Source organism: Carettochelys insculpta, chromosome 19 (assembly GCF_033958435.1).
Source record: "Carettochelys insculpta isolate YL-2023 chromosome 19, ASM3395843v1, whole genome shotgun sequence".
NCBI lineage: Eukaryota > Metazoa > Chordata > Testudines > Carettochelyidae > Carettochelys > Carettochelys insculpta.
In genome coordinates, this window is record NC_134155.1 from 25,063,595 (window position 1) to 25,088,756 (window position 25,162).

The window sequence follows — 25,162 nt, forward strand, 5'->3', positions numbered from 1 at the left end:
AAGCTGAATGCACTTGCAATGTATCACTACGCTGGTCACAACCGAATGCAGGAAAATCACACAGCAGGCCACCAATCAGTCACTAGTCAGGGGGCAGTCAGCTGTTTTCTGCAGCTTCCAGGGCCTTGTGAACTGCAGCAACTTGAAGTGTTTTTCCCTGTGGTATAAACACATTATTTTCTTTGCCACAAGGCTCTTGTCTCTCTCTGGGAGTTCAGGACCCATCCCGACATCTGTGCCCTAGTTGCAAATGGACTCATCCAAAGCTCACTCGTGTCAGTGCAGAGCTTCCCCTTTACTCGAGTGGGCTCTCAGTCAAGCATCTACCAGCCATGCACATGCCCCATGCTCTTTGCAATCAGCAGCACAGCCTTGCAATGGGCAGCTCAGGGAACCTGACTGCTAACACCACGTTAACATAGCTAAGAACTTGGGCCCCAGCAATTTTGTACTGTCTTGGTTGCTACCCTTAACCCAGCGCGTTGTGTAAGGCTCCAGCTATGCTGTACCTCACTGTTGTATAGTTCACGTCCCTGGTGGGTGCAGGACACAGTTGCACCCCGAGGGAGGCGGTTACACGCACTTGAGCACTGGTGTGGCCAGTGCTGTGGCAGTGGAAGCCTCTCCCATGGAGAAAGCTACCACAGCTCATGGAGCTGGATTCGTTATGCTGATGGGAGAGCTTAGTCCCGTCAGCACACAGCCTCTTCCCCAGGCAGGCTACAGCCACACAGCTGCACTGGGACAGGTGTAGCCAACCTAGTGCAGACAGGCCCTGAGCGTAGCTTACCGAGTGTTTATCATATACAGAAAAGACTCTGAGGGACTCTATGGCTGATTACAACAACCTGTAACACACAAACCTTCTTTTAGTCCTATGACTACAGAGACCTTAACAGGCCACTGCACCTGGAACGGCTCCTTAGAACATGTGCTTAAGTGAACTATCTGTTCAGTCCTGTGACTGAGGAAGGGGTCTGTGTACACGGCAAGCTTAATAATAGTAATAATAATAACAATAATAACAATAATAATAGTGTGATCATAGAATCATAGGGACCTCAGGAGGTCATCTAGTCCAGCCCCCTGCTTCAAGCAGGATCAACCCCAACCAAGTCATCCCAGCCAGGACCTTGTCAAGCTGGGACTTAAAAACATCGAGGGATGGAGATTCCACCAGCTCTCTAGGCAACACATTCCAGTGCTTCACCTCCGTCCTGGGGAAATAGTTTTTCCTAATATCCAAACTACTCCTCTCCTTCTGTAACTTCAGACCATTGCTCCTTGTTCTGCCATCTGACACCACTGAGAACAGTTTCTCACCCTCCTCTTTAGAGCTCCCCTTCAGGAAGTTGAAGGCTGCTATTAAATCACCCCTCAGTCTTCTCTTCTGTAAGCTAAACAAGCCCAAATCCCTCAGCCTCTCCTCATAGGCCACGTGCTCCTGTCCCTTAATCATTTTTGTTGCCCTCTGCTGAACCTGCTCCAGCACATCCACATCCTTTCTATACTGGGGGACCCTAAACTGGACACAATACTCCAGATGTGGCCTCACCAGTGCCGAATAGAGGGGAACAACCACTTCTCTAGAGCTGCTCAAAATGCTCCTCCTAATGCACCCCAATATGCCGTTAGCCTTCTTGGCTACAAGGACACACTGTTTACTCACATCCAGCCTTTCATCCACCATAACCTCTAGGTCTCTTTCCACTGTACTGCTGCTGAGCCAGTCGGTCCTCAGCCTATAACAATGCTTGGGATTCTTCCAGCTCTCTCTTGTACCTCTCCAGCAGAAAGTGGCCCAAAAAAGATATAGCCTCACCCACCATGTCTCCCTGGGGCAGTGGCTCTCAGCCCATGACTCGTGGGCCACCTGCAGCCCAATCAGCACACTGCTGCAGCTCATGTATGGCCTCAGGGTCATAGAGATAATATATCTATGGTGCAAAGGCAGCCCTCTTACAAGCACCAGAGCCTAGAGAGACCTCAGGAGGTCATCGAATAGAACCCCTGCTCAACGGAAGGCCAACCCCACCTAAATCATCCCAGTCAGGGCTTTGTCAAGCCAAGCCTTAAAAACCTCTAGGGAGGGAGATTCCACCACCTCCCTAGGTAACTCATTCCAGAGCTTCAGCACTCTGTGAGTGAAATGACTTCTCCTAAGATACAGCTTAGATATCCCCTCCATTGCAACTTGAGACCATTGCTCCTTGTTCTGTCATCTGTCACCACTGAAAACAGCCTCTCTCCATCCTCTTGGGAACCCCCCTTTGGTAGTTGAAGGCTGCTATCAAATCTCCCTTCCCCTCACTCTTCTCTTCTGTACACTAAATAAGCCTACATCCCTCAGTCTTTCCTCAAAAGTCATGTGCCCAATTCCCTAATCATTTTTATTGCTCTCCACTGAACTCTGTCCCATTTGCCCACATCCTAACTCTAGTGGAGGGCCCAAAACTAGATGCAATACTCCCGATGTGGCCTCACCAGTGCCAAAGAGAGGGAATAATCACTTCCTTCAATCTCCTGGCAATGTTCCTACTCATGCACTCCAATCTGCCATTAGCGTTCTTGACAACAATAGCACACTATTGAGTCATATCCAGCATCTTGTCTCCTGTAATGCCCAGGTCCTTTTCTGCACAACTGCTACCTAGCCAGTTGGTCCCCAATCTGTAACAATGTTTAGGATTCTTATATCCTATGTTCGGGACTCTGCACTTCTCATTGTTGAGCCTCATCAGATTTCTCTTGGCCCAATCCTCCAATTTACCTAGGTCACTCTGGACCCTATCCCTTCTCTCCAGCATGTCTACCTCTCCCCTTAGCTTAGCGTCATCCACATATTTGCTGAGGGTGCAATCCATCCCCTCATCCAGGTCATTAATAAAGATTTTGAACAAAACCAGCCCCAGGAGTGATACCTGAGGTGCTCTGTTTGATACTGTCTGCCAGCTAGACCTGCGAAGCTGCATATGCCACCCACAACAGCAAATAAGTAGGATCACTGCTCTAGGAACTCTCTGGCCTACACAAATCCACGTACAGCACAGCTACACAAACACATCTACTTAGTCAGGTTGACAAATAGAAAATATTTGGGAAAGTTCTCGTGAAGAAATCAGTCCCTTAAAAAATTCTGAACTTCAAACTTTTCCAAAGAGCTGGAAGTGGTGATTTTTACGAAAATGTTTGTAATCTATTATGTATTCATTGAAATGCCAAATTTGGAAAATGCTGATCAGATTTAACATTTTATAGAAAAGCTTATGAGGAAATGGACATGACCATGCTATTAACTGTATAACAACAAATCTGTCCTGGAGGGGAGCTAAGGGTTTTGGCAACTCGTTAGTTGGCGTTTCTCAACTTTGAGGTCTTTGCCATCCCACTTCACAGAGTGACCCTGGAACACACTCCTGGGAGAATTCTGTGCCAAAAACGTACAAAATTTTACAACAAAAAATTAAAAATTCAGTGCACAATATTTTTCAAATTCTGCAATTCTCTGCATCTTTTATTTGTCAAAATAACTAGGGCTGTCGGGTGATTTAAATATTAATCTCAATTAATTGTGCATTAAGCATACTGTTGAACAAAAACAGAATACCATTTATTTAAATATTTTGAAGGGCTTTTACATTTTCAAATATATTGGCCAATTACAACACAGAACGGAGTACAGGGCTCACTTTATATTTAGTTTTGATTACAAAATTATGTGTTGTAACAAAAGAAATAATATGGTTCAATTTATTTCATATAAGTCCTGTAGTGCAATCAGGTTTATCAGGAAAGTTGAATTTACAAATGTAGAATTATATACTAAAAATTGCTGCACTCAGAAACAACAGTACAAACCCTTACCGCCTATAAGTCCACTCTGTACTACTTCTTGTTCAGCCAGTCACTAAGACAGACAAGTTTGTTTACATTTGGAGGGGATAATGCTTCCTGCTTCTTGCTGACAATATCACCTGAAAATAAGAGCAGCACTTTGCATGGCACTATTGTCTTTGGTATAGAAAGATATTAATGTGCCAGGTGCTTTATAGATTCATGTGTCCTTTCATACTTCAACCACTGTTTTAGACGAAATCTGTCAATGCTGATGACAGGTTATGCTCGCTAATGGTCCTAAGTGATGCGGACTGAGACCATGCTCACTTTCGAGAACAACAAGAAGTCCTGTGGCACCTTATAGACTAACAGATATTTTGGAACATAAGCTTTCGTGGGCAAAGACCTGCTTCATCAGATGCATGAAAGCTCATGCTCCAAAATATCTGTTAGTCTATAAGGTGCCACAGGACTTCTCATTGTTCTCAAAGATACAGACTGACCTCTCTAATACATGTTCACTTTCGTGATCTGAGTCAGATGTCACCAGCAGAGGGTTGATTTTATTTTTTGGTGGTTTGAGTTCAGTAGTTTCCACATCAGAGTGTTGCTCTTTTAAGACTTCCAAAACAAAACATGCACCACACCTCATCCCTCTCTGATTTTGGATTCTTAAACCTTGGGTCGAGCGCAGTAGCAATCTGTAGAACTCTCTCTTCGGTACCTTCTTTGCGTTTTGTCATCTCTGCCATGGAAGTGTTCTTAAAATAAACATGTCATCATCCGATACCATTAAAATGTGAAATATACAGTAGAATATAGGTAAACCAGAGCAGGAGACATACAATTCTCCCACAAAATTTAAATAATGCATTATTTTTTAAACAAGCCACAACTGCATGGAAATATGTCCTCTGGAATGGCAAGAAGGGAAATATGAATGTTTTGCATCTCTGACACATAAACACCTTGCAATGATGGCTGCACAAGTGTCATGCCAACACCTGGTCTCCCTTTCAGGCGATATTGTAAACAGGAAGCAGGCAGCATTATTGTCTGCAAATGTAAACAAATATGTTTGTGTTAGCGACTGGCTAAACAAACAATAGGACTGAGTGGACTTGTAGACTCTAAAGTTGTTTTGTTTTTGAGTGCAGTTATGTAACAAAAAATCTCCATTTCAAAATAGAGAGATTGCATTATGGTGCTTGTATGAGGTGAATTCAAAATACTATTTCTGTTATCATTTTGCAGGGCAAATATTTGTACTAAAAGTAATAATATAAAGTGAGCACTATATACTTTATAGGCTGTGCTGCAACTGAAATCAACATATTTGAAAATGTAGAAAAACATCCAAAATGTGTAATAAATTCCAATTGAAATTCTATTACTAAACAGTGTGATTAATCATGATTAATTTTAATTGTGATTAATTTTTTCAGTCAATCGCATGAGTTAACTACTGTTATTCGACAACCCTAAAAATAACACAACACAATCACACCAGTTTCAATGATTTTTCGTCATTTATTTCAAAATACCTGTCAGTAAATATGTCTGTAACAAAACAGACAATAATAAAGGTTCCGAAAATGTTTCTGACAAACAGATTCCTTACTAGGCATATTAATACAGACTGCTGGGTGATAATTCATTTAAACCGCAACAGAGAGCCATATTTCCCGCACCCTCCAGAAGCAGTGCAAGGCTGAAGAGAGTCAGAGGTAATGGAGATGCTGAAAGGGAGGGAAGTAATTGCTGGAAAGAGCCTGGGTATGAGCGTGCAAGGTTGTTGGGTATGGGTGGAACAAGTATGGAATCAGTTTGGTGGGGAGGGAGGGACTGTTAAAGAGCTCCCCCCATGCACACCCTGGCTGACCTCTGTTCACTCAGGCACATCTCTCCGCCCCTACACAGACACCCACCGCTCCAACCCCTCAGCTCCCTGCATCTCTTCCCACCGTTCCTGTGTGTCTACTGTGCCTCCGCTCAGCCACCCTGTCCTTATGCGGCCCTGCACCTCCTTCCCCGTGTGGCCTTCCATCTGCACCCCCATTCAGCTCCTTCCCCAGTCTGCCCTCCCTACCAGCCCTCTTGAGCCCCACACGCCCAGCCCCAGGCAGCCGCTGCAGGCTCTCTTCCCTAGCTGCCTGGGAACAGCTGCCGTGCTCTATTGCCACAGCCCTCCCTGGTGGACAAAAGGTAGACTTGCGGCAACTTTTGAGCAGAAGCCTTTGTCTGGCATAAAACAAACTAAAAATATGTGCAGCTCATTAATTGTGCACGCACGTAATGGCACAGAATTCCCCCAGGAGCAGATAGTGCGGGGCGGGGAGGCCCCACGTTCCCTGTCTCTCGGTGACTCCAGATAACTGTTTTCAGAGTCTTCAAGTACAAGGAGTAGGTTTGTCTGTCAGCCCCACAAACAGCCTGGATTCAGGGAGCCAAGCCAGCGGCCTTTGTACCAGTCATGCAAACAAACACCAGGACACAGCTATTGTTTTCTGCTGGTTTGCATGGAACTCAGCAGGTCGGAGTGAATTGCCCCTACGTACAAAGACCTATTCTATGTAAAGCTGGGCACTTTTTTTTTCCTAGAAAAGTTTATTCACAGAAAAGTGCCGCTTCAGGCAACCCTAAGCCATGTGTGTCTTGTGCAGAGTTTGCTAAACAGTTTCCGCCCCACCAAAAAACTGAAATGTTTCAGACTTAATTCTAAACTAAGACCTGAAGGGGGGAAGCATCACCTCCTTTCTCTCTCTCTCGGGGAATGGTGAATCTGAAACAACAGCTTTCACATCAGAGTGAACAAAGCCTTTGTTAGACCTGACTCAACGTGTTCTCTGCCTTTTCAATTCACTCCCGTACCTACTTTGGGAACGGTCATTTTTCATGTGACTCAAAGGAAAGCCTTTTTCAATCTGTTCAGATTTCCCACAGGTATTTTTACCTAGCTCTGACTTATGGAGTCCTAAGTGTGATGTACAAGGCCCACACACCCTGTAAAGGCCTTCTCTACAAAGGTGAGTTTCATCCCACACAGAAGGAATCCACAGCATGCACAGTGACTGCCTAATTCATAGAGTTTCAAGGGCAGAAAAGACCATTCAGATAATTGAATTTGATTTCCTGCATGACTCCCGCCAGACAGCACCACCCAGAAGAACTACAGCATATCTTTAGAAGCACTCCCAAGTGCCATTTAAAGTGCCAAGGGACGGAGGGTCCACCTCATCCCTTGGTATGTTGTTTCAATTAACCTGGATGGCTTTTGCTCAGGGCTTGTACCGACAATCCTTACCAAAGGCCCAAAGGCCCCCTTCAATCCTCTGGCGTGCTACCTTACCTTTAAACGCAAATATTAGGGAGGCATCATTACTGACTCAAGAGCTAAGGCTATGCTGAAATTTGCATTTCTAGGGTGACATAATCCCTTGTCCATTATTGCACCCTGCCTTCTCCCTAACTACCATCATTTACTGCTGGGTACAGATCTAATTATCTGGGAAATTATTTCAAGCAAACATTTAACCATTTGGAGTTAGGGATTTAAGACTTCCTTAGTCTGAAGCATCTCTGACAACCAAAGTGCTAAGTATCTGTAGCTCTCAACCTATCTTAGACATAGGCCAGTGGGCTTTTAAAAGGAAGCAAAAAGCAGAGAGAATTATCCTATTCTTCATCCTAACTAGTTCTTTGGACACTCAGGGAAGCCAATAGACAATGCATTAACTGTCAAAGCAGCCATCAGCTTCTGGCAGCAGTTACCCTTCTCCCATTGGCAACCCTGGGACTGAGGGATGGAACGGCAGGGCCCGGGCGGGAGCTCAGAAGTCACCAAAGCTGAGGTCGGAGGGCCAGTCTGTCCCGTCAGTAGCTGGAAGCGTTGGAGTTCCTGAGAGAGGCAGCTGAGCCGCTCGACGTGGCTGCGGCACTCATCCTCCAGGTCTCTCACCCGGGCCTGGCGGGGAAGCAAAGCAAAGTGAGGTACAAGCACGGGCCTGAGCCGGGGCAAGGTTGTGATGAGCAGCCAGGTATGCCACGCCCTGGCCTGTGATGGAGCTGGGCTTTTCAGGGAGCCCAGAGAGGAGCAGCAGCAGTGGCGGCCCCCTGCTCGTAGGCCCTTAGAAAACCCCAGTCCAAACAGGCCAGTTCAGGGTTGGTGCCACTGTAAACCCAAGTGGAAACATCCCTGGAAAGTGGCTTGGCCCTGCAATTTCCCCTGCTTGCTCCCGCACAGGCGAGCACGTGGGATGGGCTCGAAGTAACCAAGCCCAGGCTGGAGCCTGGGCAGGTAGGAAAACTTTTCACACCAGTTGTAACTCCCAACAGGACCCCTCTTGGCCTCGCGGAGCTAGCTCCCTGGGACAGCTCCAGCTGCTTCCCCACCAGAACCCCCCCGTGGCCCGGGCAACCCCTCCTCCCCCACACGCCGCAGGCCCACTCCTTGCCCACTCTGCCCACACTCTGACCCTGGCCCCTCCCCAGTCAGCCTGGCCAGGGATTACCTGGGGGGGCAGTGGCAGCAGGAGGTCACCTCGCCCCGGCCCCCACCACACTCCCCACACAGCGCTCTGCCACGCTGTCCCGGCCCGCTGAACCCCACACTGCTGAGGGCGGCTGGGAGACCTCTGCTCCCAGCAGCCACCCACAAAGAAGCAGGGCTCAGGGGTCTGGGCAGGGGCATGTTGGAGCAGAACAGGCTGAGGCTGGTGCCGCGCGGTAAGTGTGGGGGGAAGGGGGAGGCCAAGGGCAGGTGACCCCATGCAGCTGCTGCTGCCACCCGCCCCAATGCCCACCCCCTTCCCCAGCTACTCCTCCCCCCTCCCATCCATAGGACGGCTGGGACAGCCACCGCAGGGCCCCAAAAGCCAGGGGCCTGGGGCGACTGCCCCATCTCGTCCTCTGGCTGGGGCGGCTCTGACCACTGGGAACCTCATGTTCCCCTCCTGGCCCAAGCTCCTCCACAAGTGAGACTCCAGTGAGCAGCAAAGGCCCCCAGCAATGCAAGAAACCGCCCATGCCCCACGGCTGTCAGACAGTGGTTTGACACAGGGCCCAGGGCTTGCAGCAGAAATAGGAGAGCAACAGAGATGATTGTCCCCAGGGAGATGCAGGGGGAAGCTACGGGGGTCACTTGAGGGTCAACTACACAGCTCAGGTTTCTGACCCCAGAGTGCCCCCCCCTTTAGCTCAGAGCTTCCCCCCCCCACCCCAGCACCGAGCCCTGGGACACATTCCCAAGGGACTAGCGGGCTGCGGCTTTCCTTGCTGCTGGGCTCTTGCCCCAGCTGGGGCTTCCAAACAACCCATCTCCAATGTGGCCACCTGCCACTCCCGACACAAGCCCCTCAATGCTCCGAAGCTCTCGCAGCTTCCCGAGACCAAAAACCCCCTGTCCTTTAACACCCCACATTGCCCCACTTCTAACGAACAAACAAAAACTACTTACAGACTCTGCACCATCCTAACTATGCAGGGGTAAGCCCTGTGCCTCTTGCGGAGGTGGAATTATGACATAGGTGTAGTAGGGCAGTTTCATCCATGGGGCCCAGCTATAAGCGGCCTTATGTCAGCCTAACCCTGCAGTGTAGACCAAGCCAGAGAAGCTGAAAAAATAGAAAATCTCCCAAAATCTGAAAAAAAAAATCCCCCAAATTGAAAAAAACAACTCTCCCACTGTGCTGGGTTTTTCCTGAGAAAGGCAAGGTTCAACAGCTAAGAGCTCTGCTCTGCCCAAGCAACGGCAGGATTTTATTTAATGAATTACTATTTCGTTAGTAACGTAGTAATGATTTTTGCTCTCCTTTTTACAGACGACAGCACGCTAGCACAGGAATCTGTCTCTAGCACACCCCTCACACCGGTCAGGTAAGCAGCAGCAGGTGGAGAATGGCCTGCTGAGTGAATTCAGCACCGGCATGTAATTCCAGGTAGCCTGTCAGCACGGAAAAGAGCAAACAGAGGTTGGAAACCACATGTCAGCATGTCCGTTCGCCAGAAATCCAGGCACTGCAGAGCGCAGCAGTTTGGGGAACAGTCCTCCCTCAGTCAGCACACAATAAGTGTGGAGTTCCTCTGAGACGCTCCTCCACCGGCACTATGCAGAAAAAAAATGCCCCAGATTGAACGTATAAATGAGGTGGCTGCTGCCGCAGAAACACCTGCACTCTCCACGGTCCCCATCACAAAATTCTTTTTAGTCATGAAAATCTCAAACCCATTGCTCCCAGCCACACGAGTGACCGACGTCTCCCTGTACTAGCTGATCTCCTGTGCCAGAGCTTCACTTGTTGCTGGTGAGTGCTTAACCATACCAATGATCTTTCCAAGCTTTGTCATCTTTTGGCCTATCCGAGACCTAGGTACCTGAGGAGCCAGCAACTTCGTGGCTGCCCAACTGACAAACGAGTGGCATTGGGGTAGCTGAAGAACCAACAACCTCAGCTGAGCCAGGGACATGTTCCTTTGAGGGCTAACGAGAGGAGCATCTTTTAGAGGTCCTGGAGACATGGGAGTCATGGAGTCAGAAGACTCGCTCTGAGAACAGCGTACAGTGGGGGATCCCTTGGACTAGGTCAGAAGCCAGGCTTAAAGAGTTCTCCATCATGAGGAGACAAGCTGTATCACTGGGTTTTTTTCTGGCTCTTGGTTCCAGTGCCAGACAACAGTTGCATTTCTGGGCAATGTGCAAGTCCCTAAGGCAACAGAAGCAGTGGAAATGCCAATGACTGACCAAGATCTCCGTTCGACGAGACTCATATATGAAGCCAGGAGAATCAGGTACAACTTCCCCATAAAGAGCTGCTACTACCCAACTAGTATGTATCTAAATATAATACGAAGGAAAAGGAAAAGTCTCAAAAAAGAAGCTGTGTTACTACAAATCACTATTGAAACTAACACTAATACTCCAACTATTAAAAAGTAAAGAAGATAAAGTTGAGGGAATCTCCATGAAACAACTGCCAGGACTCCATCTCAGGACAATGTAGTCACAAAGGAACTGAAGTAATGTCTCCTGCACAAGGCTATATAAAAACAGTTTGAGACACAAGACTGTCTAACACGCATGTGCAGGCCAAAAAACACCGTTATGAGCAATCTCCAATCTATCACATCTATGGTGGAGCACATGTCATGAACTGACTCAAAGAACAAATACTAGCTGAAGATCTTGTCCTGATGGAACTAAACTTTCATTAGCAGATGCTAATAATCCCCACAATGGGGCCATGGAAAGAAGTGAAATGGTCTGAGTGCTTCCTGGAGAAACATGCCTGAAAGGGTCATGATGGGAACCTACATCTTTACCCCTCCACAATGATCTATCAACACCAGAATGCAGCAGCCTGCTGAACTGGTGAGATGTTACAAGGTCAAATGTCAACAGATGCAGCTGAGACATGGTTCTGGCCATTTACCCTTTGTAGTGGACAACAGGGCCATTACTTCCAAGCTAACCTAGATGCCCCCATGAAGAGATGAGAAACCCTTGGTTAAAGCTGCTGGTGGGCAGAGGAGACCTCTGTGTAGGGTACAGCCATGGCAGAGTCTCCACCAATCAAGGACACAGGGCCATACAGCTCGGCTGACTTCACAGCTCCTTACGGTCTGCTCACTGACACCAGCTCACACAGAGCAGAGGTCACAAGACCATTCAGCCACCTCTGAGTGCATTCCACCACAGGAGAGGAAGGGCTGGCCTCGATGGTGCACAACTTCACTGCCCTCCAACTGCACCATAGGCAAGCAGCTTACATGGGCTTGGAAGCTCTACCATTGAGAAAATTACAACTGATGGAGAATGTAGCCGCTCACTTCTGACCACCAAAGCTCACCCCTGCTCACTGCACTGGGTTCCCAAACAGCATCACCTGCAGTTCAAAGAATTGTTCCATTGGTCATCATGCCTCTAACAGTTTTGGGCTCCAGTTATCTTAGAGACCACCTCATGCTTGCAATCAAAACTATGGTCATCCTTTAGAATCACAGAAGATTAGGATTGGACGAGATATCAGGGGGCATCTACTCCAACTAATCTTCCCAGCTGGGGGACATCAAGCCTGGGCTTAAAAAACCCCTATTGATGGAGATTCCACCACCTCCCTAGGTAAACCATCCCGGCACATCACCACCCTCCTAGTGAAACAGCTTTACCTATTATCCAGCCTAGATCTCCCACACTGCAACTGGAAACCACTTCTCCTTCTTCCATCACCTGCCACCACTAAGAACAACCTGGCTCCATCCTCTTCAGGTAGTTGAAGGCTGCTATTAAATCCCCCTTCATTCTTCTCTTCTGAAGACTAAATAAGCCGTTCCCTCAGTCTCTGCTCATAAGTCATGCATCCCAGCCTCCAACCATTTTTGTGGCCCAGGGTTTGACTCTCTCCATTTCATCCACATTCTTTCTGCAGTAGGGGGCCCAAAACCAGACACAATATGCCAGATGCTCCCTCACCAGGGCCAAATAGAAGGGAATAATCACTTTCCTTCATCTGCTGGCAATGCTCCTATTAATCCTGTTAGCCTGCCTGGCTACAAGGGCTCACTGTTGACTCATATACAGCTGTTCATCCACTTCAGTGCCCAAGTCGTTTTCTGCTGAACTGCAGCTTAAGACAGTCGGTGCCCAGCCTGTAGCAGTGCTCAGGTTTCTTCTATCCTAAGTTCTGATTTCCTTTGTCCCAGTCCTCTAATTTGTCTAGGTGGCCCCGGACCCTATTCTACCTTTCAGCGTATCTATCTCTTCCTGCACTTTAGCGTCGTTTGCAAGTTTCCTGAGGGTGCAATCCATCCCCTTATTCAGGTCATTAATGAAGATGTGGAACAAAACTGGTCCCCAGACTGATCCCTGGGGTGCTCTGCTTGATAGCAGCTGCCAACTAGACATCGAGCCATCGATCACTAGCAGCTGAGCCCGATGAGCTAGACAGCTTTCTATCCACTCTATAGTCCATTCATTCTTGTCGTAAAGAATGATCTGGGAGACTGTACCAAAAATAACCCTTTTCTCCATAACCAGAGAGCCAATTATCTCATCACAGCAGGCAACCAGGATGGTCAAGCATGACTTGCCCTTGGTGAATCCACGTTGAAAGTTCCTGATCACCTTCATCTAATCCAAAGTTTTCCAAATGGATTCGTTGAGGACCTGCTCCATGATTTTCTGAGGGACTGAGGTAAGGCTGACTGGTCTGTAGATCCTCCTCCTTCCCCTTTCCGAGTCAATCACATCAGCCAATTCTCAGGTTCCTCAGACGCATTAGAGCCAGGCCCATGGACCTGTGCATGTCCAGTTTTTCTAAATAGTTCTTCACCGGTTCATTGACTACTCAGGGTTGCTCGCCATGTCCCCATACCATGCAGTGCTCTGGGCACTGACTTTTGCTGTAAAGACTATGGCAAAAAAAACATTGGGTACTTCAGCTTTTTCTGTAGCATGAGTCACTAGATTGCCTTCCCCATTCAGTACGGGACCCAGGACCCACACTTTCCCTGACCACCTTCTTGTTGCTAACATTCCAGTAGAAACACTTCTTCACATCCCTTGCTAGCTGCAACTCCAATTGCACTTTGGCTTTCCTGGTTACACCCTGGCATGCTTGAGCGATGTTTTCACACACCTGTCCAAGCTTCCACTTCTCATAAGCTTCGTTTTTCTGTTTAAGCTCACTCCAGATTTCTCTGGTAAGCCAAGCTGGTCACCTGGTATATTTGGTATTCTTTCTGCGCTTTGGGATGGTTTGTTCCTGCACCCTCAATAAGGCTTCTTTAAAATACAACCTGCTCTCCTGGACTCCTTCCCCTTTCATATTATCCTCCCAGGGGATTGTACCCATCAGTTCCCTGAGGGAGTCAAAGTCTGCTTTTCTCAAGTCTGCACTCTGCTGCTCTCCTTCTTCCTTTGGCCAGGATCCTGAACTTGGTCATCTCACTGCCACTGCTGTCCAGGTTGCCACCCTCATCTACTTCCCTTACCAATTTCTCCCTGTTTGTGAGCAGCAGGTAAAGAGGAGCAAGTGCTAGAGTTGGTTCCTACAGCACTTAACACCAGAAGGTGGTCCCAAGGCTCTCTGAGACCTTTGTGGACTTTCTGTGCACAGCTGTACTCTTCTCCCAGCCGTGTCCCAGTCCATGATGCTTCCAGCAGCTCCCATTGGCCGGGAATGGCGATCTGTGGCCAAAGGGAGCTACAAACAGCCATACCTGTGGATGTGAAGGTAAATAAAGTGTCCGGTGGCCCACAGGGGCTAACCTGGCATTCTGCACCCAGCCTGTGGGCCACTTACAGCCTGCCCTGGCTTTAAGAGCTTCTCGCCTGACTGACAGAGAAGGGTGAGCCACAGAGCAGTGAGACATGAGTTGGTAGGGGACATTGTGCGCCAGGGACGTGGCCCACAGAGCAAGGAGACACTAAAATTATTGGTGATCACATTTACAGGCACTGGCGTGATTTTTCCTTTCCATCTTACCTCTAGAAGCTGCAATGCTCCTTCGTGTTCCCTTTTTGCCTCTGCTTGGGCCTGAAGTCAAACAAGAGACCAGGAGTTACTGATCAAGCACCCCTAGAAAGCCACTTCCACCAGGCAGCAAGACAGATTGAAAAGCCTGACCAGAACCACAGAACTAGAGATTTCCTTGCTCTATGGACAAAGAGCCTTTGCACATTAGAGGTGCCATGGATGAGAACAGCCCCTTGCAGCGCCCAGGCAGCTGAGCTGCCCCAGGCACAAACACACTGCCCTGGATTAGGGTATCTGGAAAACTCACACATAACGCCAAGGAGACAATGCAGGAGCCCCATCTCTTTCCAGGGAGGACTGAGGGAGTTAAGGGGTCCATTATCTCATTGCCTCGCATTCGCTGCATACCTGCCGCAGCCACCTGACTTCCGCTTGCCTCTCCTGCAGCGCGAGCAGCGCCTCCTCATGGTCAGCCTCCAGCTGCCGCCGTCGCTCAGCCGTGTCACTCATGCGCTGGAGAGGAAGTCACATGCAATTTGGGGAGGCCTGGCCAAAGAACCACCCCTCAGAATGCTTCGGGGGACCGCACCCTCCACCTCTTCCTGATGGCAGTTAACAGACCAGGTGGCTTTCACAGAGGGAGGTTACTTTCCAGGGGTGCAGCCCCAGGCACACTGGGCAGGTTCTCGGCCTGCCAAAGTGCTCAGCAAGACACATCAGCAATAGAGGGAGGGTCTCAGCAGCTCCAGACAGCTTTACGCCGCCAGCTCCCCTCAGATGCAGACAGCGTGGACGGGGCAGAGGCCAAGTATGCCGAGCAGGCAGGGCCATCCCACGCCCAGCCCTCTGGCCACTCCCCAGTGGGTACCCAGCAGCCAGCCTATGCTAAGGAGGCACCAGAAAGGAAAACCTTCTTGTCGAAGCCAGAGGAGCCAGACTGAGAAACTCCCTCAGTCGGGAAAGCAAAACCATGCACAGGTGACCCAAAGAAATCCCACAGACACACTGCAGGTGATCAACAGCCTCCTGCCCAGCCTGCTGCCTTCCCCAGTGGCTCCCAGCCTGGCACTGTCTGTGGCAATCAAGGACACAGACACGGCATGTCAGAAATCTCTGACCACTGCTCTCCCATACCACCCACAGCCAAGAAAACACGTGCCTTGGTCTCTCCTCTGGCTGCAGCTGGGGACCTTGGACATTGCTCCAGGACAGAGGTGGGGAACCTCTGTCCCATAGCCTGCACCCAGACCGCAGCTTGCCTGGATCCAGACACCGAGCTCGGGGCTCCCATCCATGGCACCCGGCCTGCAGCGGGGTGGAGGGTCTGGCACCCCAAGCCTCAGGGGCTGGATCAGGTGAGCCACGGTCTGGCTCCAGGGGTGGGGAGAGCAGGAAGCAGCTCTGGGCTTCGGGCTGCCCGGCTGCTCACTGTTGCTCCCACTTCTGGGAGAAGGGATGGGGAGCAGCAGGTGCCTCCGCAGCGGGCTCGGAGGCCTACTGCTGCTGCAACTGGCCAGAATTCTGGCTGCTCAGAGCAGCAAATGGCAATGCCTGGAAGCAGAGCCATGGGCCTCCAGGGGTGAGCAGGAAAATATACCCCTGTCACCTAGACCCTGTGCCCCTCGACTGTTCCTGCTCCTCCTTCTACCCAGACCCCCACCCCCACCCCCACCCCCCCCACCATGCACCCTCCCCGCAGACCCCCCACCCCAAACCCTCCTGCATCATCCTTCCTGCCGAGACCCCAGAGCCCAAGAGACAGGGACCACATCTCTGAGGTTGGGGTTTTTTCTCCTTCTCACTTGTGTGCCCCCAACTGATTTGTCTACAGGTCGGTGACCCCCGACCCCAAAAAGGTTCCCCACCCCTGTTCTAAGAGGCCCCCTCAAAACAGCATTAGATTAGCAGATCCCTCTTGCAAACAGACCCCACGCTGTACGAGTAGGGGAACGCCGGGTCCTTTCCTGATCAATCCAATCGTCTTGTGTTTCAACAACGTTTTCAAAAGCTCTGGATCCAACCAACCTTCAGCACCTGCTCTAGATTCTCCAGCGTGGTTTGGAGTTCTTGGCTCTTCTGGATGGCAGAGTCCCGTTCCTTAGTAAGGAAAACAACCTGCAACTTGAGGTCAGCATTTGCAGATTCAACCTGTGGCGAGAGGATGAGTTATTAGCACAGATGGCCTCAGGCACGCTTTGTACAAACAACGGAGGCCCTTCGTTTTTCACGGATTGATCCACATCTTAGATTCACCTTCCACTGGCATCAACACTGACAAATGTCTCTTACTCTCCCATTGGCAACCATGGGACCCTTGAGGCTCCTTCTAAACCACCTGCAGTCAAGGGAACAAAGCTCCCCTCCCACTGTGGTCAAACAGAACATCAGGAGACTGGTCATGAATTTTTACCTTGCATACGACTAATGGTTATTCACACTGTCTAGATTTGCCCCAGAAGTCATCACCCATCCCTAGGTGGGGTTAGCCGGGCACGATTTATGCTACAGAGACAGCGGGGAGCCAGGCTCTGCCACCAGGACTAAACACAGAGCTTCATGCCACTGGCTGAAGGGCCCTGTAACCTACTACAGGTGGTGTGTTCTCCCAGCACCCTGTTTGCTATGTAAGGAGCTGATGGGTTATCTTTCGCTCTAATGTGACTGAGCTCTGACTCTGAGCAAGGCTACGGTTTGGTCGGGGACACGTTCCGTTCAAGTCAGGACGGGCCACAGGCAAAAAAAGAAAAGTGAACGGAAGCTGTGGCCTGTCCGTGACTTTCACGAGCAACATCCCTGGCAGGACGGGGGTCTGCAGATACCCACACTACTTCAAGCAGGGCAGCTGCAGGGTGCCTGGGCTGAGAGCTGCTGCCTGGATAGCTTCTCCCCAGGCTCAGGGCACCAGGGCTGAGGGTTACCGTAGCTGCTCCAGGCAGCTGTCCCCCAACCCCACCGCAACTCTTGCCAGGGCTGGGGGGCACCAGGGGTCCAGCTGGGGCTGAGGCAGCCAGTCCCCACAGCTCCTGTCCAGCTCAGGGTTGCCCCCCCGCCCCCACGCCGTGGCTCCTGCCCATACTCATGACAACTGAACTCTGGGACTGTCACTGCCCTTCCCACCCCGGTCTCCCTCCATAGCTACTGCTCAGGCTCTGGGCTGCTGCTGCCCATGCGTCCACAGCTCTGTCTGGGGCTGGGAATGGCCAGGCTCAATCTGGGACACAGGACTCCACCCCAGTACCTCAATCCCCCCTCCCTCAGCTCCTGTCAGCCCCAGGGATTCCTGCCCCCACCACTCGTCTCCTGCCACAGCCCAAGGTGTGCTCCCCTAGGGCTCCAGCCCCCCAGCTCCTGCCCGGGCTTGGGGGCCTGGATTGGGGGCTGCTACCTGCTGCAGCTCCTGCCTGAGCTCCAGGCTTGTCCCCTCCAGGATCCAGTGAGGACTCAGGGCACCTGTGCACAGAGCTTTAAGCTCCGCAGCACCTGCTGGGGCTCCGGGCTTCCACCCCCGGGCCTGGCTGGCCTGGGGCACCCACTTTTCAGAGTGACCAGGGCCCAGTGACCAGGACCCATGGCTGGCCCTGACAAGACCCCGCTGGGCCCCTCCCAGCAGCACTGGAGAGATGGACCTGCCTGCTCCTCTGGAAGCCTCCAGTAGTTGCAAGAAATGCCCCAGCTCAGAGCTGGGCTCCGATGGTAGCACTGGAGTGTGGCAACCCTGCGCCCCCCAGACAGCTCTGGAAACCTCCCACCCGAATCCCTTTTGGGTCAGGGCCCCACGGTTACAACACCCTGAAATTTCAAAGGTGAACATCTGAAAGTGTCGAACTGACCTATTTCAAGACCCTGTGGGCATGGCACTCCCCATTGTGAACCATGGATTTGGCAGGGTCGCACTTACGGCTACATTAATGCCTGCAACCGATAAGATTTTGACTTTCCCATTTGCTGGCGACCATGCAGTTATTTGCCTGGGGTAATGCCAGACAGCGCACACCACCCTAAGAGCTACTCTGCAAACTTGGCACCATGATCACCCCACTCTATACGCAACAGGAGGCAGCAAAACCAGCTGCTCTGCTGTTGTGACCCCCCACCCCGCCCACCGTGGCTGCAGATGGGGGAGCTGGTGATGGCCAGAGTTGCTGCCTCCTGTCCTGTCTCAAGGTTCGCATTAGGTGAAGGCAGCTCTGAACTGCACCTGGGCCTCTCCCCTGCTTGCTTGGGAACACCCTGCCGTCAGCTGACTCTACCCCAAAGGGGACAACGCTGACCTCCCTTGGCTATAGAGAAAAGTTAATGGCCACTTTCATCCACCGTAACCTCCACAGAGTGCACTCCACCAGACCGGGGAAGGCCCTTCATCATAAGAACTTAAAAATGGCCGCTCTGGGTCAGACCAAAGGTCCATCTAGCCCAGGTCCTGTCTTCCAACAGCGGCCAATGCCAGGCACCCCAGAGGGAATGAACGGAAGAGGTAATCACCAAAGCGATCCCTCTCCTGTCATCCATGCCAGCCTCGGACAAACACAGGCCAGGGACCCCGTTCCTACCTATCCTGGCCAGTACCAATGGTGGACCTATACTCCCTGAATTTATCTAACTTTCTTTTGAACCCTGTTACAGTCCTGGTCTTCGTGACATCCTCTGGAAAGGAGTTCCACAGCTGACTGTGCATTGCATAAAGAAAAACTTCCTTGTGTTTGTTTTAAACCTGCTACCTGGTAATTTCATTGGTGGCCCCCAGTTCTGGTGTTACAGAAACAAGTATGTAACTTTTCCTTATTCACGTTCTCCACTATCTGGCTGGAAATGGCTTCCTCCCCACCACTGCAGAGCTTAGCTGAGGGGCAGCCAGTGCCCCTGGGCTTTCCATGGTGGCCAGCTCAGCCAGAGGCAATGTGGAAAGGAAGGAGCTGCCAGCCAGGTTGTTGTTGAGCTGAATGATCTGACCAGGGCTTAGTCACCACACAGTGCCAGGAGCAGGATGCACTCTGCTAGGGGGATATGGAGGAGCAGAGGGGGTGGAGGGGCAAAGCAAGGAGAGGCCAGTGAAAGGGGAGTATGTAAGGGCCAGTGGTGGGCAGCAGAGGTCAATGCCTGTCTGTGTTCTCCATCCATTGCAGCAAGCAGCCAGTGCTGGCTGGAAATGCGGGGAAGGCAGTGATGGGGGGCAGCAGGCCAAGAGCTGCCATGCAGTGGGGGGCTGTGCTGATGGACCAGCCAGGGGAGTGGCCAGCCCCACATGCTGCAGCTCTGCCTGACCATCAGCTTTGCAGACCACCCCCATCATCAACCACTGGACTCCCCCCCGCAACACACACACACACACACAGCGCTGGTGGGTGGGCAGCTGCTGAGTTGGGATCTGGCCAGCGACAGCACCCACCGGTACCTAAGGGAAGGGAAGAGACAGATAATGCAGGACAATTGGCCCATTTTTAAGAAGTCAGAACACCAGCAGGAGGGCTTACATATGGGTCGGTCCCTCTGAAAATGGGGCATGGGGTCCCCCTATTCACAGGTCAGGATTTCAAAACCTTTTAACATCCGTGCTGCTCTTCTCGGGGCTCGCCCAAGTTTGTCCATCTTTTTCCTAAAGTGTGATGCCAAAACTGGACAGAGCATCCCAGCGACAGCCCTGAGCAGTGTGTCCACCCCTGTCCAGGGAGGCTGGTCCCCTTCCCTGCCCATTCCCTCCCCTGCTTTTGCTGGTCAGCCTGCCAATGCAGCCCCAAACCCTGCTGGTGCCTCCAGCTGCCCTGAGGCCCAGCCAGCCTGGGCTGCCCAAAGACACTCTGAGCCCCCATGACCCAGCCCCGTAGCTGCAGCAGGGAGCATTAGCAGAGGTCTGGGGAGCCTTAGTTCCCCAACTTCCATTACCCACAGCCCCTTGGTGAGGCCTCACCACTGTCAAGCTGAATGTGAAAATTACTTCCTGCATCCTGCATATGATGCTCCTGTTAACACACTCAAGCTACGTCTACACGGGGATGCTACATCGAAATAGCTTATTTCGATGTAGCGAAATCGAAATAAGCTATTTCGATGAATAGCATCTACATATCCTCCAGGGCTGGTGCCGTCGACGTTGATGGGCAGCACTACATCGAAGTAGGCGCTGTAGGGGAGCGTCTACACGCCAAAGCGGCCCACATCGAAATAAGGGTGCCAGGAACAGCTGCAGACAGGGTCACAGGGCGGACTCAACAGCAAGCCGCTCCCTTAAAGGGCCCCTCGCAGACACACTTGCACTAAACAGTACAAGATCTACAGAGCCGACAACTGGTTGCAGACCCTGTGCATGCAGCATGAATCCCCAGCTGCAGCAGCAGCAGCAGCAGCAGCCAGAAGCCCTGGGCTAAGGGCTGCTGCACACGGTGACCATAGAGCCCCGCAGGGGCTGGAGAGAGAGCGTCTCTCAACCCCTCAGCTGATGGCCGCCATGGCGGACCCCGCTACTTTGATGTTGCGGGACGCGGATCGTCTACACGTGCCCTACTTCGATGTTCAACGTCGAAGTAGGGCACTATTTCCATCTCCTGTTGGGGATAGCTACTTCAACATCTCGCCGCCTTACGTCGATTTCAACTTCGAAATAGCGCTCGCCACGTGTAGACATGGCGGGCGCTATTTCGAAGTTGGCACAGCTACTTCGAAGTAGCCGGCTCGTGTAGACGCGGCTTCAGTGTGATATTAGTCTTTTTGTAGCTGTGTCACAATGTCAGCTCCTGTGTAATTTGTGACCCACTTCTGCAGTACTACGCCATAATCCCTTCTCTTCCCTGTTGTGCAGCTGTGTGCTTCAGGTTCTCCTTCCTAAGCATAATGCTTTGTACCGGGTGACTGAATTTCATCTTGTTGATTTCAGGCCAGTTCTCCAATTTGCCAAAGTTGTTCTGAATTCCAACCCTGTCCTCCAAAGTGCTGGCAGCGCCCTCCCAGCCTGGTGTCTCCTGCAAATTGCATATGTCCTCTCCATTAGCCAGGTCATTCCTGCACATATAATACAGTAGCAGATGCAAGACTGACACCACCTGCAGGGCCCAACTAGCTACACACAGCCAGCCGTTGATAACTACACGTTGAACCTGAGGCCACTGTTTCCTCTTGGTCCCGAAATAGGTTCTGCTTGGTAGAGGAGTTTTGCAACATCAATACAAACGTGAAGGGAACTACTGCTCCATTGCAGGAACAAGCGCGCCCGGGGTTACCTGTCGCGCCCATTCAGCCTTCCCACTGAGTTGTGTGTTCTCCTGAGCCAGCCGTGCGTTTTCGCTCTGCACCACCCGCAGCTGGATTTCCTGTGCGGAGAGAATGAGCATGTAACGAGACCCAGGTTCTCAAACTAACTGCCTTCCCCAGGCCAGGGGACAGTAGGGAGTCATGCTGGGCCCAGCTGACTGCTGGAGAAGGTTACGGTTCTGTGCCTTGGTGCCCACTGTTGCAGACTTAGGAGGTGGAGCTCCGAGGGAAGATGTGGGGAGATTTTCCCCAGGCCAGGAAATCACCATGGAATGGCGAGAGGTCTCTCTACTAGTGGAGGAATTTTACAGAACCTCATTCACTCTCCTGCACAAAGGTACATTGTGGTAGATGTCCAAAGCTCCAGAGAAAGGAAATAGGGGGTTCCTGCCAATGAACCCTCTCTTGGACACCCACTCGGCCTCATCACCCTCAAGCCACCCTGCTGACTTCCAGGACTTGATGCCACCCAACAGGACTCAGGGCCCCAAAGTCTGGCCCTAAATAGATAAATTAATTTGTGTCAAGACACCAGTCAAAACAGACCCCATGAGTGTAACAGTGGCTCTTGCATCCCTGTCCTTCAGGTGCTTTTCCTCACGTTCCCAGCCATCACACCATTAGCAGTACTGGAGCCAAGGCTCTGCCAGGAGATGGGTGAGGGGGCTGCTGGCCTCTTACTGAAATGCCATCGGGTGTTTGGTTGGCCCCCTTGCAATACCAAGAGAAAGGGGGAAAGGATCCTGGGACTGATGGGCTACGTCTACACGTGAAGCCTACATTGAAGTAGCCTATTTCGATGTGTCGACATCGAAATAGGCTATTTCGATGAATAATGTCTACACGTCCTCCAGGGCTGGCAACGTCGATGTTCAACATCGACGTTGCGCAGCACCACATCGAAATAGGTGCAGCGAGGGAACGTCTACACGCCAAAGTAGCACACATCGAAATAAGGGTGCCAGGCACAGCTGCAGACAGGGTCACAGGGCGGACTCAACAGCCAGCCGCTCCCTTAAAGGGCCCCTCCCAGACACACTTGCACTAAACAGCACAAGATACACAGAGCCGACAACGAGTTGCAGACCCTGTGCATGCAGCATGAATCCCCCGCTGCAGCAGCAGCAGCCAGAAGCCCTGGGCTAAGGGCTGCTGCACACGGTGACCATAGAGCCCCGCACGGGCTGGAGAGAGAGCGTCTCTCAACCCCCCAGCTGATGGCTGCCATGGAGGACCCCACAATTTCGACGTTGCGGGACGCGGATCGTCTACACGGTCCCTACTTCGACATTCAACGTCGAAGTAGGGCGCTATTCCGATCCCCTCATGAGGTTAGCGACTTCGACGTCTCGCCGCCTAACGTCGAAGTTAACTTCGAAATAGCGCCCGACGCGTGTAGCCGCGACGGGCGCTATTTCGAAGTTAGTGCCACTACTTCGAAGTAGCTTGCACGTGTAGACACAGCTATGGTTCCTACAGCCGGTGGGGAAAGGCCAGCTTTTTATGTAAGCTGTACTATCAGGGTGGACAGGTGATGAAGCCAAGAGCTCAGGGCCTATGATCCACATGAGCTGGGGCTGCTGGGGCACAGTAAGGCAGCCAGGGCCTCCCCTGTGGGGGGTGCAGAGCAGGGTACAACCCCCCGAATCAACCCCAGGTCCCCACTCCACCCCACCTCTTCCCACTCTGGCTCCACTCCCATTCCACCCCTGCCCCCAACCCCTCTCCCCAAATGATGTGGCCTGGGGCACTGAAACTCATTGGCAGCACTGGGACACGCTGGCCACAGATTTCTTCTTGTGTCCTTTTGCTTCCTTCTTCAATTCTCTTTAATTCCTTCCTGCGGATTTATGTTCAACATCCCCATTCTTCTGCCTGCTTCTAAACGGCACCCACCTCCACTTCCTTCATGAACCAGGTCACACCGTTAACCGTGAGGGCCTTCATCCCCAACTATGGCTTTTTACACTTTGCTCAAAGAACTATTACACAATTCCAATCATTATTCAATATTTGCTGATCATGTTTTTTCCTCCCAGAGGATTTTTAAGGTTAAAAGGAACTTTTAATACTTTCTAACTTGACTCCCGGCATAACACTGATGATGATTACTTGTTGCCAAGGCTGACCATCTTCCCTGGGAGCTGCAGATTCTCAGGTGGCTGATAAAGCCGATGCTTGAACCACAATATCTATTACAATGAGGACAAATGTTTCCAGGTATGGCAGGAGGTGGCTGATCATGACCAGAAGCCAGTCTATCTTTCCTCCTGCGCCTCTTGTCCTCCTCAGCTTGTCAGTGGGCAAGTTCAAAATGGAGGGAACCATAACATGGGGGAATTTCACCCAACAGCCCTGAACTGGAGGGATTTATTTTTCCCTGCTACTTACATTAATATTGCTTTAATGGCTAAGAATCTACACATTCGGCCTGCCACCAGCTGAATGTCTAAATGAACTAATCTTTAGAAGAGTAACAGAGAGGTAGCCATGTTAGTCTGTATTCTAACAAAACAAAGTCTTGTAGCACTTTAAAGACGAACAAAATAATTTATTAGGTGATGAGCATTCATGGGACAGACCCACTTCAAAGACAGCGCATCACCTGATAAATTATTTTGTTCGTCTTTAAAGTGCTACATGACTGCTGGTTAATCTTTAGACTACAAAGGATGAAACCCAGAATTTGTGACTGTTGAAATGGGAGATCAGAGCTGGACAAGAAGTGATGTTATTTAAACAAGGAAAACATCCCATGTGAGAATGAAGCAATTGAACTACAGGTTGAACCTCTCTAATCCAGAACTCTCTCACCCGGCAACATCTGTAATCTGGCATGATTTCAGTTATCTGGACGACCACAAATCGTGGTTGTGGCCAAGTTTCACGTGGTCCCATAAAGTTCATTTCCAGCCATGAGTCCTGGCTCTCAGCGTTCTGTGCTGTTATTTAGCAGCAATATACCCCTAAATATATTCTAAGAGCTCAGTAAGCAATGGAGGTATTAGTAATGCTGCTAGACAATACTGACCTCCAGTGGGCTGGCAAATTCTCTCTTCAAGCACCAGTCAGGTCCCAAGGATGCAAGACTAGAGAGGTTTAACCTGTATTCATCTAACAGCAAACTCACAGCTGTACAGAGACAAAGCTTACCAATTCTTTGCATCTTTTGTGCTTTTTCCTCACTTCATGTTCAAGGTTTTCACATTTTTTACGCTTTTTCCTGAGTTCAAATTCCTATGCAAGAAAAGCAAAGAAAGCCATAAACAACACTGGGACAAACAGATGAGTGTCCCAGATTTCTCGTGGCACACATGAAATTCAGAACAGCTTCCCTGATCTAACACCGTGCCCACTTTTTCTCTCCCACCTGAAAATCATTGGAAGAAAGTTAAGGACATTTCTTATGCAGACAACAAGAAATGCCCAAACCAAAGTCAGGCCAGGTCTACTCTAGACACTGAAGTCAACTGTAGATCCACAATTCTAGCTACAGTAATTGTGTAACTAAAATCAACTTATCTACAGTTGACTCACCTGGCCATCCTCACAGAGGGAGCTCAACAGGAGAAACTCCCCTGTCAACCTCCCTTACTCCTCATGATATTGAG

The 25,162-nt window shown here is 50.7% G+C and overlaps 1 protein-coding gene across 10 annotated transcripts in view; it reads right to left on the minus strand.

The window, feature by feature from the left end:
* TSPOAP1 (TSPO associated protein 1) overlaps positions 1-25,162 on the minus strand; it is a 115,575-nt gene that overhangs the window by 45,796 nt on the left and 44,617 nt on the right. For all 10 annotated transcript variants that reach the window (XR_012648109.1, XR_012648108.1, XR_012648110.1 and 7 more), the window contains 6 exons: positions 24,705-24,788; positions 21,521-21,610; positions 16,335-16,457; positions 14,718-14,822; positions 14,319-14,369; positions 7,609-7,801 (listed from right to left, as the gene is read on the minus strand). Coding sequence is in view for 6 of the 10 variants with exons in the window: in XM_075013669.1 (XP_074869770.1) it covers positions 7,609-7,801; positions 14,319-14,369; positions 14,718-14,822; positions 16,335-16,457; positions 21,521-21,610; positions 24,705-24,788 (646 nt within the window). In the remaining 4 variants the exon portion in view is untranslated. The remainder of the gene's footprint in view (positions 1-7,608; positions 7,802-14,318; positions 14,370-14,717; positions 14,823-16,334; positions 16,458-21,520; positions 21,611-24,704; positions 24,789-25,162) is intronic.